The 16,421-nt window shown below is 59.9% G+C and overlaps 1 protein-coding gene across 3 annotated transcripts in view; it reads left to right on the top strand.

Moving 5' to 3' along the window:
* Positions 1-1,584: 1,584 nt before the first annotated feature.
* Positions 1,585-16,421, top strand: part of STARD8 (StAR related lipid transfer domain containing 8) — a 41,710-nt gene continuing 26,873 nt past the window's right edge. The window contains exons 1-2 of one of the 3 annotated variants that reach the window (XM_052673379.1): positions 1,585-1,718; positions 4,114-4,147. In XM_052673379.1, coding sequence (XP_052529339.1) covers positions 1,674-1,718; positions 4,114-4,147 — 79 coding nt within the window. In that variant the 5' untranslated portion in view covers positions 1,585-1,673. Of the gene's footprint in view, positions 1,719-4,113; positions 4,148-12,012; positions 12,162-12,522; positions 12,745-16,421 lie in introns of those variants that run through there. The other 2 variants (XM_052673383.1, XM_052673384.1) reach the window with 2 other exon arrangements.

Below are 16,421 nucleotides of genomic sequence, written 5' to 3'. Positions count from 1 at the left end.
GGCATAAGCCTGCTTCTGTATGGCATAAAGTGATAGAGGCCCGTAGGGTAATAATAGAAATTGCATTTGCTTTTCCCAATATAAGAGGATGCCTATGGAACAGGCACGTGAGAAATGTTGGGAAGAGGTGGAAGTGCTGCTGCAGCCCATGTGCCAGCACTGCTCTGCTTTGGAAATCATTGGTGCCACTCTCAGGCACTGCACAGTGGATCTGATGCTTTCGGCCCACGCTGGCCAAGGATGACGCCTCGCTGCGATGCAGAAGGGTCCCAGACTGAACATTGCTTGCATGTTTTGGGGATGACTGGATCAAAAGGAGCTGCACAAGTATGCAGCAGCCCCTGCGGTTTGTCTGCCAGGCCCCGGGAAGGAGGCAGGCAGCATTCTGCTTGTGCTGCTTTTTTTGTGTGGAGGAAGTGGGGAAGGACTTCCCAGCAGCAGAGGTGAGGCTGGCTGTGCGCAGCCCCGATGGAGCGCTTCTGTGGGTCACCCGCTGTGTGGCTGTCACAGAACACTTCACTTTTCCCTTTTTATTTATTTTTTTTTTTGGAGGGTCAGATTGACAAAATGACAAACAAGCAGAAACCAAACAGTGGAGCCCAGAGCGCCCACCGGGAGCCCTCCCTCCACCCACCGGCTTTGTGTTCAGCACGGGGCTAGGAAGAAGCGAGCGGCTGTTTGCGCTGAGGCCAGAGCGGCTTGGGGTCACAGCACCCAGCCGTGTGCCTCCCCGGCCCCGGCTGACACACGGCGGGAGCTCAGCCGCCCGCAGCACCTGCTGGGTCTGCTATAAACGGCGCTGGGGGGGCGGACCCCCACCGGCACGTGGGGCTGCTGGGGCCCGGGGCCGTGCGGAGCTCCAGACGCACGGAGAGCGGCTGCGTGTCCCGGTCCTGCTGCCACTGCTTATTCTGAAATGCTCTCAGAAATCGCTATTTGGTGTTTCATTTCTGAAGTGCACAGAAGCAGCCTAATTCCAGCCTGAGGGCTGCATATCCGACACCCACCCCCTGCACGGAGGTTTGTGACGCTTCCTTGTATTATGGGCTTTCTTGCAAACAAACGCTGTGTGTGCAGAAATGTTTGCGGGGGAAGATAAGGAGCTGTGAATAGAGGCGCGGTAAATGCCGGGATTGGTGACTCTGTCTCTCTATGGGGGTCACTGCGCGGGGCTGTGTGGGTCCGGGGGGCACCTGGGGCCGCAGCTCTGAGCCGTGCCTGCGAGCGCCGGGCTCTGCGACCGCTGCTGAGCTGGAGCGGGGCCGCAGGGAAATGCAAGCTATCTGGGCTTGGGTTTCCAGCGCCCTCCGTGCGCCTTTGACACTGAGCTCCTGTTCCCTTTGCCCTGCGGGTCTCTCTTTTCCTTCGCTCTTTCCAGCTGCCTGGGAATGGGGACGCAGCGCTGAGGAGGCAGGAAGGAAAGCCTGCCGCTTTTTAAAACGCGCAATCTTTAGGGAATTCCAACCGCAATCCAAGCCCGTTCCCGACCAACTGCGTAACGGTGCAGCCTTTGAATCCGCGTCCCGCCCCGCGGGCAGGGCTCACTGCCGGCCCTGCCTCCGCCGCCGCTGCCCAGCGCTGCCTGCGGCGCCCATGGGTGCGCTGAGTCGGGCGCAGCCCCTGCCCGGGTGCAGCCCCAACATGTAGCGCCCGCGCCGCGCCCGCTGCCCACCATGCCGCTGCTGGATTTCCTCTGGGCGTGCTTCAGGAGAGCCAAGGTAAGGAGCCGCGTGTTTAAAGCGCGTCCCCACGCCCCGCAGGATTCCTTCCCACAGGGCTGGGGTCACACGGTGCTCGGTGTGCGCTGCGGGGGACGTCGTGCCCGTGCCTGCGGGGAAGGTGCTGAGCTGATGGGCGCTGTGTGCGAGTGCATGAGTGTGTGCATGAGCGCGTGTATTTGCGTTCTGCTGGGGCTGGGATGGCTGCCACCCGTCACGGCTCTGCTCCGGGCAGGACGTGGCAGCAGAGGGCCTGGGAGAGGTGCTGCTTTCCCTTCATGTCCTTTGCAAATCACTGGCAGCAACAAGTGGTGCCTCTGCTGTCCCGGGCAGGCATCGCCATGCCTTCGGAAGGCAGCTGCTTCCCGGTTATTTCTGATAACAGCCCAAATCTCTCCCTTCTCACTACCTGAGCACCCGCAGCCGGACGCCTTCCCTGGCCCCGTGCTGTGAATGGCCGTGCTGCAGCAATGACACCTGGAGCCCCCAGCCAAACTGAGCACAAATTCTGGTTCAGCCCCAGCCGTGCCACCCGGTGGAGGTGGCTGCAGAGGTGGGGGAGCAGTGCAGACCGCAAGCCATGGGGTTTTTAATTTCCTGCAGCAGTTGTTCTCTTGGTAGCTGGTATTTTTCACTTGGGTTTGGTGTACGCCTCTCAAAGCCCGTTTGTTGTGTTGGGGTCACTGCATTGCCAGGCAGGTTTGGAGGTGCTGGTGGGGTGGGTTTGGGGAGCGTCAGCCTGCAGGAAGTGCTGCAGTTGCTCTGCAGACAGTGCTGCACACAGGACTGTCAGGCGTGGGTCTGCTTGCTGAGCGCCTGTGGAATGTGCTCTTCCCTGGGGCTCCCAATGCAAAGCTCAAAATAGTTGAGTCTGTTGAGTCTAAAAATGACATTTGTGAAATTCATTAATAGCATTACTAGCTATCTTGTCCCTGCTGTCTCCAGAGAGCTCAGCAGTGCCTTTAACCCCCTGCATCCCTGTGAGCTCAGCACCGAGGGCTCTGTCCTGGGACCTGAGAGCAGCAGAGCTGCACTCCCACTGCAGGGCCATGCACAGGGCCTGTCCTCACTGCCCAGCCCCTGCTGCTCACCCCCCCATGTCCTTGCTTCACCCCCACCATGGGCATCTCCATGCAGGGGCACATGGGCAGACGAAGCTCTGGAGCTGTCTGGTGCGAGGTGGCCACACTTGGACAGTTGTGCTCTGCCCCATGTGGATGAGCTCTGGGGGATGGGGATGGGGTTCCCTTCTGTCTCCTGGCCATGGGGAGAGAGGAAAGCTGCCAAAATAGGGTTAAGCAGAGCGGTGCTGCCCTGCAGTGCTGGGCTCAGCAGAGCTGGGAGGATGTGATGGAGGATGTGGCCTCTCCTTGTTCCCATTGCGGTAAGAACATCGCTGATGGCCTCTTGCAGGCCGAGGGCTTTGCTTCAGCCTTCTCTTTTTGTTCTTTCCTTTTTCCCTCCCTGTGATCTCAGCTACCCGCTATTGAGAGCAGAAGGATTTCTGGAAGAGGCAGAAAGGCGCAGGGCTGTCAGTGGGATTAAAGCCTTGGGGTTAAGTGAGGTGGAGCTGTGGCCATGTGGAAGGTTTGCTGGGAGCAGAAGCTGCTGAGGGCAGCATGGAGGGAATGGGAGGGCGTGATGGAGTCTCCTGAGGACAGGACTTTTGCCCCCTCCCCTCCTTTCCTTCCAGCTGTGATGCTGCTCTGTTACTCTCACTGCCTCCACGGGCAAAGTGTGTGGGCAAAGGAGAGACATTCTGATGACCCCACACCACTCAAACCCTGCAGTCATCCACCCCAGGCAGGTCTGAATGTCCTGGGATCTCTCCCTCTGCTCCAGCTGTTCCTCGTGCCTCCAGTAGAGCATCCCAAGGGATGGCAGTGCTTGGGACCAGAGCCCCTTCCCACAGTTCTGCTCCTGGAGGAAGCCCTTAGAACTGCAGATTGCTGCACGTGGCTGAGGCATTCTTCTGGGATTTGTCTCAGAGAAGCGCTTGTTCTGTGCTCACTGCGGTGATGCTTTTCACCCAAACCCTACAATGTGTGCGAAACAGGCTGAGCCCATGACCCCAGCTCATTGCAGACCCGTGCCAGGGCTGCTGCTGCCTTTGCGTGGCCGTGGCCAAGGCTGTGCTGTGCTCGCAAGGAGCCCCACGCTCACCTCCTGCTCATGGCTGCAGTGCAGTGCGTTTGTTGCCCTCTGCTGCACGAGTCAGACACGGAGCCCCACATCACCTCCTGGGGGCCCACCCTGTGCTGCTGCCCGTGACCCTGGGACCACTGCATGTGGGGCTGAGTGCAGCTGCACGAGGAGCACAAATCGTAGGAATCCACGAATGTGAAAATGAAGAAGGTAACAGAATGATGAGCTCCTTTCTTCTTTCTTTTCGCAGTGCTTCGCACGGCTGGAAGACAAAAAAGATGCAGGTAAGCTGAGATAACGTTCTTCTGGGCACCGACTTTCTCTCTGTGGTTTGGGCAGGGCCGCGAGGAGAAAAGGAACCCGGCTGTGCTGCCGGCTCCCGCCGGCGCTGCGTTTCCTCGCAGCGTTGGTTTTCAGAGCGACGGAGGCCGCCAGCGCGGGGCAGCACCGGGCCGGGCGGCTCAGCGGCGGAGCGCGGTGCCCATCCGACGCGGCGCGGTGCGGTCGGAGCTGCGCCGTGCTCCGTTTCCTGGCGCTGCCGGGCTCGGCTGCGGGGCGGGCGGCTGCAGCGCGTGCTGCCCTCCGTACCAGGAGCGCCCTGCAGACGGGGGTCTGTGAAGGGAGCGGCCGGCGCGCTCTCAGGGACCCCACTGCCTCCACAGACGGCTTTCTGTCTCTTTGCGCCGGGTGCCCGGAGGAGCCCCTCCGTGTTCTGGCAGCGCTTTGCGAGGAGGGCCGGGGCCGATCGGCTCTTATCCACCGTGTACGCGATGGGAGCCGCGCCGGCATCCGCCCTGCGGACCGACCCCGCAGCCCGGCTCCTCGTTGGCTCCTTCGCTCCCTGCTTCCTTTCCGACATTAGCTACGCTTCCCACGTATTGTTCTGCACGAAGCAGAAAGGAAAGGCTTGCACACAATCTGTGCAAGCCAGAATTCCATCCTCCATGTAAAATCTTATTGATAGCAGCAGCGGACCTCTCCAAAAGCGGGTTTTGGAGCACGCTCTGCCAATGTCAGCAAGCGGTGACCTCAATCTGGTTGCTGGGAGGTGAGGAGTGAGCGGGCAGCATCCTCAAATGTCGTAAAAACTGTATCAGGCAGTGGTGATGCTGAGATATTTCACAGAGAAGTGAGCTTCTCCTAATGGGCATCTTGAAATCATAGGAAAAGAAAGGAGGGATTCTGCTGAACTTTTGCCCCTGTGTGAAATAGTAAGGATGAATTTGCACAGCATCTGGATCTCCAGGAATAACCTGCTAATTTTAGCTCTTGTTGATGTGTTGTCACAGCTGAGCTATTCTTCCTCCCCCCGACCTTGCTGTACACGAACCAGCTCTGAGCAGTTTGGGCAGATCAGTGCTCTGAGCGCGGAGCCACGGCTGCTCACCCCCACATGCAGAACACGGGGCAGCATCGCCTGCCCAGCCTGTTTTGGGAGCTCGTGAGGCACTGGGAAGTCACTGCCTGGCGGAAAATGGCAGTGCAGCAGTGATTGAAGTGGTGGGAAGTAGAAAAGTGAACCGAATGTGATTACTGTTGTTTTTGGTGCCATGTGATGGAAGAGAGGCTTCGTTTCTTCTTCTCTCCCCTGCCTGTGGGTCAGACTTGGGGCCGTGCTGCTCCTCTGTTCCTCTGCTCTTCTCCTGCAGCCTCCACTCCCACCCACCCCTCACCAGGTCTCTGCTGTGTGCAGGATGAGATCCTCTGTGACCCATCCCAGTGCCTCTGAGAAGAGGAGGGGCGCTTCCTAAATGGCAGCGTGCGCCCTGAGAGCCCCCCTGCCAGGGCAGGGTGAGTCAAACTGCAGTTTGTGCTGCTTCCATCAGATGTTCAACGCAGAGCTCTGGCTCAAGACAATCTCCAGCACTTCCTCTCCGGCCTCCTTGTGAACCTGGAGGTTATTTTTGCACGGCTGAGCTCTCTGATGTGTGTTTCTCCATACTGCTTTAATTTCTCTCTGGAGGCAGGTCAGGCTTTGTGAGGGGGCTTCTGCACGCAGCCAAGGTCTGCTCGTGTCCCTCTTGTCCCCTGGCACTGGGATGCTCACTGGATGCCATCTGCACTGCTGTGGCAGCCCGTTTCAGTGCTGCTCACGCACTGCCCGCTGCCCTGAGTTCCTCCAACACCAGCGGCCCCCAAGAGAGTTTGGTTCCTTAGCAGCTCCCGTCTGGCAGTGATACAGGCAGGTGAAGGGCTGTGGCATTATCTCACCCTGCAGCACAGCACAGCCTTTTCTGTTTGCTCTCCTGTCGCCGTTTTGCTCTTAGAGCAGAAATGCGAGCGCTGCTGACCGAACCGCTGCCATCCCAGGCTGCAGGCGGGGGCTGAGCTGAGTGCAGGGAGCTGCTGCTGAGGAACAACACGGAAACGTAACATGAGAAAAAAAGGACTTTAAAAGAAAATCAAAAGCAATTTGGCCACAGCTGCCTTTTTCCAATATATGATCGCGAGGAAAGTATTTGTCAGAGAGGCACCGTGAAGCTGAGCCGTTCCTGGTCCCTGCTCCCCTCCTGCCCATAAAATGTTCTGTAACTGAAATCCAGCGGCTGCTGCAGGAAGCTGCCCCCCATCCCCCATTGCCTCCCCCGGCCCTTCTGGGGCTCTCCTTTCAGGGTCTGGAAGTTTTCTGTTTCCTGTAGCTAACAGAATGCAGATTCCCCCTCTCAGCAGCAGGATCCTATCAGGGTTCGGCTGCTTTTCACCAAAGGACCGAGGGAAAAGTTGCTGCTATAGAGAGGGTTGGCTCCGTGCTGGGGGGCTGCTGGCTGCACGGCTGTGCCTGGCGTGCTGAGGAGCAATTCCTGTGGCAGCGGGCGGCCATTGGGACGGGCTGGAAGGAAGCTGCAGGCAAGGAAGGCCGTTTCTTTCTGTGTCCTCTGAGACCAAAGGGATCGAGAGGGAATTTCGAGCGTGGTTACTTCCCTGAAATTAAAATGAGAGCATAGGAAGCTGGAAGGAAGATTTGGCTGCACGGGGCTTTTTCTTTGGAAGGAGCTTTTACGTGTGAGCTGCATTACGAACGCAAAGGAAGGTAATGGTTGCAACGTCTGAAGGAGTCCATTAGCCCTGCTGGAGGGAGCCGTGCTGTCGGGGGGGGGCACTGCGCGGCGCACACGGAACCTGTGCGGCTGCTCCGTAGCCTTGGTGCGGTTCTTTTCAAAGCGTAACAGGTCAGATGGAAAAGGAAAGGCGCGAGGTGTTTGCAGGCAGGTCCTGTCTGGTTAACTCCTTCTCCTCCTAACGACGAGGATCTGAACCCCGATGCGATGTTCTCGGTGCCCCAGCGAGCGCCGCCCATTCCCTGGGGAGGAGGCAGGGAGGCAGCGGGATGCTCCTGGTTCCCGGGATGCCTCCAGCCCCGAGTCGGTGCCCACTCCCGGCAGGAGCGGAGCGGGGCAGGAAACGCCGCAGGAACGGGAGGCTGCGGGGGGCGGGGATGGCCGAGGGCTTTCGAGGGCCGGCGAGGTTTGGTGCGAACGTGCGAGCCGCGCGCTGCACGCGGATCTGCCGCGGGCGGAACGAGGGGCCCCGAACCGCCCGGAGGGGCTGCAGAGGCGGCTGCGTCGTCGCGCCCCGCCCGGCCGCGGGCATCCCGGCGGGGAGGAGCGGCGTTCCGCCGAGCGCGGCCCATGGGCGGCAGCCGGGACGGGGCCGGGGCGCAGCAGCCGCGCTCGGGCTCCGGGCGCTCCGCGGGGCTGCGGCTGCCGTGCGGCTGCGGGAGGCGCGGGCGAGCAGGTGAGCGCGGGACGGGGCCGCTGTGCCGCGGGACTGCGGCGCGGATGGGGCCGCCCCGGGAGAAGCTCCGGCGCTGCCTCGTCCGCGGGAACCTCGGGTTGGAGCGGAGAACCCCACGGCAGCGCGGCTCTGTGAACCCCTTCCTTCCCTCCTTCCTTGCTTCCCTGCCGATAACGGAAGGAGGCCGAGTGCGGTGCTGCAGCGGGGACCGGGCGGCTCTGGGAGCTGCGGGCTCTCGGCTGGGGCCCCCGGGGCAGCTCAGCGCCCGGAGGGGCAGCGGAGCTCGTGGCCGTTGCGGCCGCTGTGTGCTGAGCGGGGCTGCGGGAGGGGTGAGGAGGGGTGCGGGGGGCAGAGCGCGGCACGAAGGTGCGCCGAGGGGCTTCGGCCGCCCTCCTCCGGGGCGTAATTGCGCCCATTCGGCGACTCAGCCCGCTGTCCGCGGGGCAGCTGACGTGCCTGCGAGTGCGGAGAGGGGACGTCGTGCTGCCGCCCGCAGTGCTGGTGAGATTGGGGGTGTCTGCAATGATCGTAGCGGTGTTTGCACGCGCGTCATCCCGTGGGAAGCAAATCTGCTGCTTCTCTGTGCCCGCGGCTCCTTCCTGAGCAGCTGAGCTGGGCCGGCATCCCGGATGGGAGCATCCTGCAGTGGGATCCGGGGGGGCGGTTCCTCCCCCCGTGGGCATTACGGCTCCATAACGGGATGCTCAGAGCTTGGCACGTTCTCCATTTAAAAAAAATGGCTTAAAAAACCCCTCTCTCTAAAGAAAGATCCCACCATACTTTTCATAGAAAAGGGGATTGTTTTGTATTCACTTCAAACTTCTCTGTTAAAAGTGGCTTTAAAGATGATGGCGATGACAGCCCATGGATAGCAACCTCGAAAGCAGTTTGTTCTGAGCTACATGAAAAGGGAACCGCTGTAATTTTTCTCCTGGCTCTGGTGTGCAGAACTGGATCTCGTATTTGCCCACCTACAGTGGACACCAATTGCTTTTGCTGCTGATCTCTTTGGGGGTGGCCCACAGCACACCACGTGGATATGAGTTATTCTGCAGTGCTGGCTTTGATTGTCACAGGTGAGGGAGGAAAATGGGTTTTCCTAAGAGTTAAGCTGATATGAACATATTGGAGGAGGGTTTGTTAATGCTTGGTGAGAGCACGCTGTGCTTGCCAAGGACGGCGGCACCCCGGCCCCGTGTGGGCACCCAGTGCAGGCTGCTGTGCTTGGTGCTGCTGTCCTGAAGGTTGCTCTGGGGACCCGCAGCCTGCAAATTGCCCCTGGGCTGCAGCTGTGCCTGGAGCCAGGAGGGCTTTCATAGATTAATGAGCATCGCGTCTGTTTTCACTCATTGTGGTAAACCCCGTGTGTGCATCCTGAGACCGGGCCAGAATGAAAAACACTTCCTGAGCTCTGCAACCCACCACCATTACCTCTGGAACAATAAACCGTCCTCGGCTTTCTTCCCCGTCAGCATCCTCCCCTGGCACAAACATGGCGCAGGGAGCTTCTGCGGTGACCACCTGCTCACAGAGCCCTGCGCCCACCTCTGCTGCTTCTGCACGTGGCTGCGAGGGCAGAGCTGGCGGAGTGTGGGCTGAGAGGACCCCGCTCAGCCCCTCTTGCTGATGCCGTCTGTGCACAGCCAGGGGCAGCTCCTGTGGCTGCTCTGCTCCCTGGGAGGCGGCTCAGTGGGTGGATGGGTGCTGGAGCTGGGTGCTCGCTGCTGACCAGCTCGTTTATCTTGTGGGAGCTGAAGGCTCTCTGCTCCGGTTCAGCAGTGGCCACATAATCCGGATTCCTCAGATAAATTCCTGCTGTTTCTCTGAGATCTGTGGCTGCTGTTTTAATTGCCTTGAGCTCCGGGCCAGACACAGGACCCTTGTTACACGGAATCAGCTCCTATGAATGATGCTGTTGTGCACGTCTCTGAGTTCCTCTTTTCCTCCCTCTCGCCCTCCTCCCCTGCAAGCTGGGGAATTTGGTTCTGGTGAAGCTCTGCCCGCTGTGCAATGCCGACTCCATCTCCATGAGCAGCGATTTGTCCCCAGCACCGTGCAGGGCCTGGTGCCCCATCATGCTGCTGCCTCTTTGAACAGGAACACTGGGTGACCTGTGCTGGTGGCCACCCGTCCCAGCTGTGTGTTCTCCAGCAGAGCAACCGCGTCTGCTGTATGCTGGCACTGGTCCCAGCGTGGGGCCTTGGGTGGCTGTGCTGTGTCTGGGGACACTTCTGCTGTACAGGGCTGTGCTGGGTGCAGACGGAGCTCTGGGGGCTGCGGGGTGCAGCGTCAGCTCCTATAGCAGCGATGTAAGAGAAGTGAACAACTGTTCTGAGGTCAGACAGAAACAAATGGGGCTGCTCCAGGCACGGCAGTGCAGGCTGTGCTCAGCACAGACCCTCAGTTCGGGCAGAGCTGGTTCATGCAGAGCTGGCAACGTCACAGGGCTCTCCTGTCCTCCCATCTGTGGCAGTGGAAAATCATGAAACGTGAGTGAAACATCAGCAGAGCGAGAATCCCTCGAGTGTGTGCTTGTGAGCTTTCCCCAGGGCACCCGCTCCTGCTCTGCCCGTTTCTGTGGTCAGTTTTTATTGACACACCTGAAGAAGAATTTTAGTGTTTTTTCTCTGCGCTGTTTACTTTGGTTGTTGGAAAAAGAGGAGCATACAATGGCAGCGCAGGGCTGCTCAGGATGTGTTTGTTGTGGACGCGCAGTGCTCTTCTCGTGGTGGGTGGGCAGAGGGAGTGAGGATGCATTTCCTATGGAATCGCTGCTTTTTTCCCCCTCTTTCCCTCCCAGTTTATTTGTTGTTCTGCCTTCCCACCCAGCCAGGCTGTGCTGCACAGTGCCAGGAGGGGTGCAGTTCACCATGTCATCACGGTGTCATTTTCCCATTTGAGGGATATCCCAGTTTGGGGCTTTTCAGTGCTTTATTTTAAATTGCTCTTGCCAGCACCATACCCATGCGTTGCTTTTTGCTCGCTGGGCTGATTCCTGGGAAGGTTTGCAGGCCTGAGACGTGCTCAGGTACTGTGGAATAGTATAGCAGGTCCCTCAGGGTGCCAATTGTTGATCCACTCCAGACTGTCTGTCAGCGTGATCCACCTTTCAAAACGCAGATTAGCTGTAGCTGTGGCACTGGCTCACGGCGAGGCCGGTCGTCCCACCGCCCCCAGCCCAGAGGGGGGGATTTTGAGGAGACAGCAGGCCGGGCTGCAGCGTGGGCAGCAGCAGCCGTTGCCCTGCCGTGCCTTACGGCAGCTCCGTGGCTTGGGCTGCACACACTGCTGCTCGGGACCGGGTGCGGGATCGGCCCCGGGCGGTCTAAAAGGGCCTCGCTGGACGCGTTCCGATCCTCCCCGGTGCGCCCAAGCTCCGCTCCGGGCTACCCCCTTTCCCCACGTTTCGCTCGCTGTTACCCGGCGCTCCTTCCCCCCCCGCACGGGCGCAGCGCGGACCCTTTGCCGGCTGTGGGCGCACCGCGTGCCCGCGCACAGTGCGCTCGTTGTGCGGGCGGCCCTCGGCCGTGCTCTGGGATCTATAAATACCGCCGGCTGTGAATGCGGCCCATTCATCGCTCCGCTCCGGGGGTGCGGCGCGCATCTTCCGCTCCTCCCAGCGATCGCCCGGGTCGCGGCCGGCGGCCGTCCCGGTGTGAGCGGCTCTGTGCCGAGCGCCGTCCCCTTCGCTCTTAACTCGGCGTTTCTGGGAGAGTTCCCGCCTCGCTGATTCTCCACCGCTCCCTCCCCCCCCTTCTCGGTCTGCATGGGGAAATGAGTGGAAAATGCTTGAAATCCTCCTCGGAGCCGAGCTGTTTTTTCCACTGACCGTCACCGTTCCCCCGGGGCCGCCCAGGCGACGCTGCCCGGCTCTGACCGCGGAACTCCGCGGAGCGCGCCCCTTACCCGGCCGTGCCCCCGCGCTGCCAACTTCCACCCCTGCCCCCGGGCTGCCCCTGCCCCCTTCCCGGAACCAAATCCCCGTCCCTCCTGTCCCTCCCGTCCATCAGCCCTCAGCGTCCGCGTTCTCCTCCTCGTACCTATCTTAGCTCTGCTCCTCTCAGCCTGCTGCTTCCCGACCTCCCACCCTCCTTCCTTCCATTTGCCACAAACAAATCTCTCCCTCGGGCGATATACAGTAAATACAGCTTTTTATTTCGTATCCCCCGCGCTCTACCCCCGCGTTACCCTCCAGCCTCCCGCAGACAGCCCTCAGCCCGTCCCGGCGCACAGCACGCGGGGGACCCGAAGCGGTGACCCGAGCCCGGCGCTGCGGGGCGCGGCTCTCGGAGGGCAGCGGGCGGGGCGGAGCGGGGGGCCGAGCCGAGTCGAGCCGATCCGAGCCGCTATTGGCCCGACTGCCGGGAGGGGCTGAGGGGGCTGCGGCTTCGCAACGGACACCTGGACCCCGGCCCTCGGCCCCCGGCCGCCCGCACCGCCGGGCCGCAGCTCCGGCTCACGTCAGCCCGCGGGGCCGGGCTGCACCCGCCGCCCCCGTCCGTCCGCTCGGCACTTCTGCCCGCAGGGAGCGCGGCTCCGACGGAGGCTCGGCAGAGCCCGAAGGTAAACCAGAACCGCGCGGCTCCCTCAGGTTTGGTGCCGGCGGGGCTCGGGGCTGGAGGTGGCTCAGCTCGGAGCCGAGCTGGCGGTGTGGCGGACCGGCAGCGGTCTGTCCCGGCGCTGCCAGCTGCCCGGCTGTTTGTTCGCGGTTAGCTCAAACATCAGCCCTCCCGTGTTCGGTTTTGTGCTTTGCGCTCCCTGGTGCTCGGGGCAGAAGCCCTTTCTTGTGCAGATCCGGTACTGTTAGAGGTGTCAGAGCGCACGCTGGGGTGGTGTTGGCAGCAGCTCGCGTTCTTTTACGTGCGCGTACGTGAACTCTTATCAATGAATGTGCTTTTTTTTCTGTTTACCTTTTAACTGAAAGCGGTTCTGAAACGCTTCTGGAGCAGCTCTGCAATGCGGGTTTGTGCCGAGGTCTGCCCCTCTCCCGTGAGCTGTGCTGGGAGCGACGGCCCGGCTCAGCCCCTGCCCTCCTCTGCTCATCTGGGGGAAAACATAAATCAGATCCTTCTACCAAAAGCTCATCGGTAATTTCCATATGTGACAAAACATCCCATCTCAGATGTGAACCGCGGCTTCTGAGGAGGTGAGGGCATTCTTTTGTATGCTCACATGTCCTTCGAGAAATACTTTTCTAATAAAAGACCGACTGAATAAGTGCAGTCGTGCTTCTGTTAAGCATTCCTGCTCTGCACTGCCTCAAATGTCCGCTGCTGAGCGCGGGCACAGGACAGGCTGCCAGCAGTGTGCTTTCGTAACAGGGCAGAATGTGGTGACTGAGGGCACTGCGCTGCTTCCCTTCGGGTTTTGTGCAAATTTCAAAAAGATTTGACAGTTCTCCAAGTCAATTAAAGTCGAGTGGGGAAAAACAGGCGAGTGGTGCTTTCTGTGGAACGAGGTGAGGCTCCGCCAGGGAGAACTGAGTCTCCTTCTTTATGCCGTTTGTTGCTTGAAGGGCGCGAGGCGGTTTGCCCAGCAGCAGGGGGCCGTAGCCGTGTGTGTGCTTTGGGAAGGGCTCTTGCATTCGGATGGATGTGGGACTGGAATCCTCCAAACGCGGGCAGCGTGCGGTGAGGCAGCAGAGCTGGAGGTACTCCTGCTGTAGTTGCTGGGACCCTGGGGGGCCCTGCAGGGCTGTGCTCGGCTGGGGGCTTCTGGGTAACGCGGGGAGGGAGACATTGCTCTGTCCTTCTGCCCCTCACATCTGGCAACATGCAGTGCCAGAGCCCAGGACTGACAGTGGAGATGGCTGTTCTGTGTGCAAAAAGGCTGTTTTGGCCGAGGCTGAGATGCAGTGAGTTGAGATGAGATGTGATGCAGTGCAATGAGATGCCTTCCTGAACGTCCCGTGCCACCCTGTGTGTGCAGGTCCCACAGCAGTAGCAGCAGTTGGGGGCTTTGCACAGAAGTTGCAGAAAGGTGAGTGCAAAATTCAGTCTGAAGTGTCGTCTCCTCTTGTCTGATGGCAGTGGTGAAGGGACCCTGATGGAGAAGCAGCTGAAGGCAGCTCTGGGCCTTTAGGAATGGGGTGGCACAGGGAGGCTGCTGGCAGTGCCTTTATGTGGATCCATGTCAGTGGGGACGGAGCTGCTCCACTCTCTGCTCCAGACAGCACTGCAGGCACAGCCGCATTCCTGCAGAGCCAGGGGTCTGCTGCTCAGTTAATGATTGAGCTGCAGTAACCTCCTGCAATAATCCTCCTGTACGAGAGCGTTTCTGAAAGTCACCTCCAGTAACAGCACTGACTCTGCCTGGCTGTCGGGCTGGGCACAGAAATGTAAAGAACCAGGCTCCTTTTCCTATTTCCAGCAGAAAATGCTTTAGATGTGCTCTCCTCTTGCTGCTGCCCATCCTGGGGCTCCCACACCGTGTGCAGGCAGCACAGAGCTGCCTGTGCCGCGTTCTTCAAACCCCACACTCGCTTCCCTGCAGGATCAAGGCTCTCCTGCCTCTTCTGGCCCCCTCAGCTGCTCGGGGCTGCATCAGGGGCCAGACCGACCTGGGGAGGGCAGCAGGGTGATGCTGGGTGCACTCCTGAACATGTGCTCCTGCATCCACACTGCCCTCACTGCACTGCCGGTTTCCTTTTGCACCTGTCTCTGTGTGCTCTTCTTCCCCACTCCTGTTGCCAGGCACTACCTGTCCTGGTTAATGATTGTCTGCCTGTGCCACGTGGGGCTGTTTGTGAGTCCCCGCAGGGATCCTTATCAGACAAGGGCACTCGTCACCAGTGCCAGTAACGGGCTGACAAATGTTAACGGCTGCCTGGGGAGCAAACAGCAGCGCGAGGTCCTCCCTCCCACCTCGGTGTGGGATGCAGCAGCAGAGCTGCCTTTGTGTTGGGTCCAGCAACCAAGCGGGGGTTTGGAGGCGATCCTGCTCCTGAAGATGCGATCGCGTGGTCGCTGTGCTCAGCACAGGGGAGCCTGGAGGTGCTGACCCACAGGGACGGGCGGCTGCAGAGAGCAGCTGGCTCTGGCTGTCTGTGCCCCTGCTCGTGGTTGGCCGCAGAGCTCAGCACCGCCCGGCCACGCGGGGATTTCCTGCCCTTATCTGGGGAGTAGCGGTGTGTGACTGCAGCGTGTGGGGCTCTGCTCGAGCTGCTCACAGTGGCTGTGCTGCGCCTGGCTGCAGCTGCCTGTGATGCTCGAGGTTCAGTGCTCACCGAGTGCTTCTGTCACCACTCAGGGAAAGCCCCTGTGCTCCCAGCGGTGCTTCTGGGCAAGGGGCATCGAGAGAGGATGCTGCCGACCTGTCAGTGTGTTCCTGTCTGAGTGCAATTTGTTTGCCAGGGTGGATGGAGGGGTTTCTGTTCTCCCACTCCCACTCTTTTCACTTTTTTTTCCTTTTTTTTTTTCCCCTATGAGTTTCACAAGAATATTTTAACTGCCATCGAGGGCACAAGTTCAGTTTCTGAATGCCCCTTTGTCTGATGCAGCACAGAGGAGGCAAGCTCCCCCCGTGCCTTTGAGGAAAGGCAGCAAAGTGCTTCCCCAGCCGCCTGCACAGCGGTGCTGCTGCTACGTTCCATCTGTGTGCGTGGAGGGGTTTGTGCTGCAGCCTCTGCTCAGCACCGGCTGGGGAAGGGGCAGCAGAAGGGCTATGGGGCAGCATCTCTGTTCTCCCATGTGAAAATGCAGCTGGGGGCTGTGGCAGCCACCCTGTCACAAGATGGTGATGCTCAGGGTGACTCAGAGCTCATGACCTCATTTCATCAGCATCGTTGGGCAAGAGCAGAACCTCGGGGCAGTTTCAGCCTCCTCCCAGGCAGATCACTGCCCATCAGCCCTTCGTATGACCACCCCCCCCCCCATCACCCCGTGCAGCAGTCATGCCCCAGCCCCTGGTGAGGTGTCAGCCCTCATCACGGCTCTGTGTGGTGGGAGCAGGGGAGCTGTGGTAGCAGTGTGTTCCTGGAGCCCTGAGCGCTGTGCCAGCAGCCCAAACACAGACAGAAGGTGGAAACTGTCACCTTCCCTCAGCTACAAATAATGGGCTTCTGGAAAAAAAAACTCTGAAGAACTGAAGCGCCCCTGAGGTTGTGCATGTGGGAAACAGGGGAGTGCAGCCTCAGAACCCCACTTCCTCCTGGTTCCACCCCGCCCTAAGAGCATTCCCCACAGGCACAGGGCTGATTCCCCAGGTCTGTGGGCTGCCCTCAGCCCAACGTGCCCTTACTTCATCCTGCTTGTTGCATTCAGCATTCTCTCATCCATCTCTGAATCTTTTTACCTTTAGTTACAGCTATTCTAATTTTGAACTTCTGTTGCTACGTTGGAGCAGGGAGCACTTCTTGCTGTGTTATGCGGCCCCATTTGTTCCTGTGGTGCATACATCAGCTGTGCCTGTGGGCTGGATCTGCTGCTGACACTCTGCCTCAAGCCCTGGACGCACATGGTGCTTTGCAGCCAAGTGAAGCTGAGCTGCTTGCTCTCCTTTCCCATACCTGCTGCCTGTACACACGTTGGAACATCCCCAGCACTGCTGCTGCTCCAGAAAAGCAACAGATATTTCAGGCATTTTCCTGCAGCAGCTGAATTGTATCAAACTGCTTCGCACATCGGAGAGGTGAAGGAGCACCGTCAGGGAGGTGTTGCAGCTGCCTGGTGGTGCCTCTGGGGGTGCAGGAGCTGTGAGCTTGGGCTGCCCCCCTGCTGAAGGAGCCTTTGCCTCAGATTCCTCCCTAGATGAGGGGCAACAAAGGGTGTCCCTCTGTGAATGGTCTGTAGGCTGTAAAAGCTCGGGGACAGCACTGCATGGCAC

Source organism: Tympanuchus pallidicinctus, unplaced genomic scaffold, assembly GCF_026119805.1.
Source record: "Tympanuchus pallidicinctus isolate F22 unplaced genomic scaffold, pur_lepc_1.0 scaffold13, whole genome shotgun sequence".
In the NCBI taxonomy this organism is placed as follows: domain Eukaryota; kingdom Metazoa; phylum Chordata; class Aves; order Galliformes; family Phasianidae; genus Tympanuchus; species Tympanuchus pallidicinctus.
The sequence above is the reverse complement of the archived record's forward strand: the minus strand, read 5'-3'. Positions and strand labels throughout refer to the sequence as shown.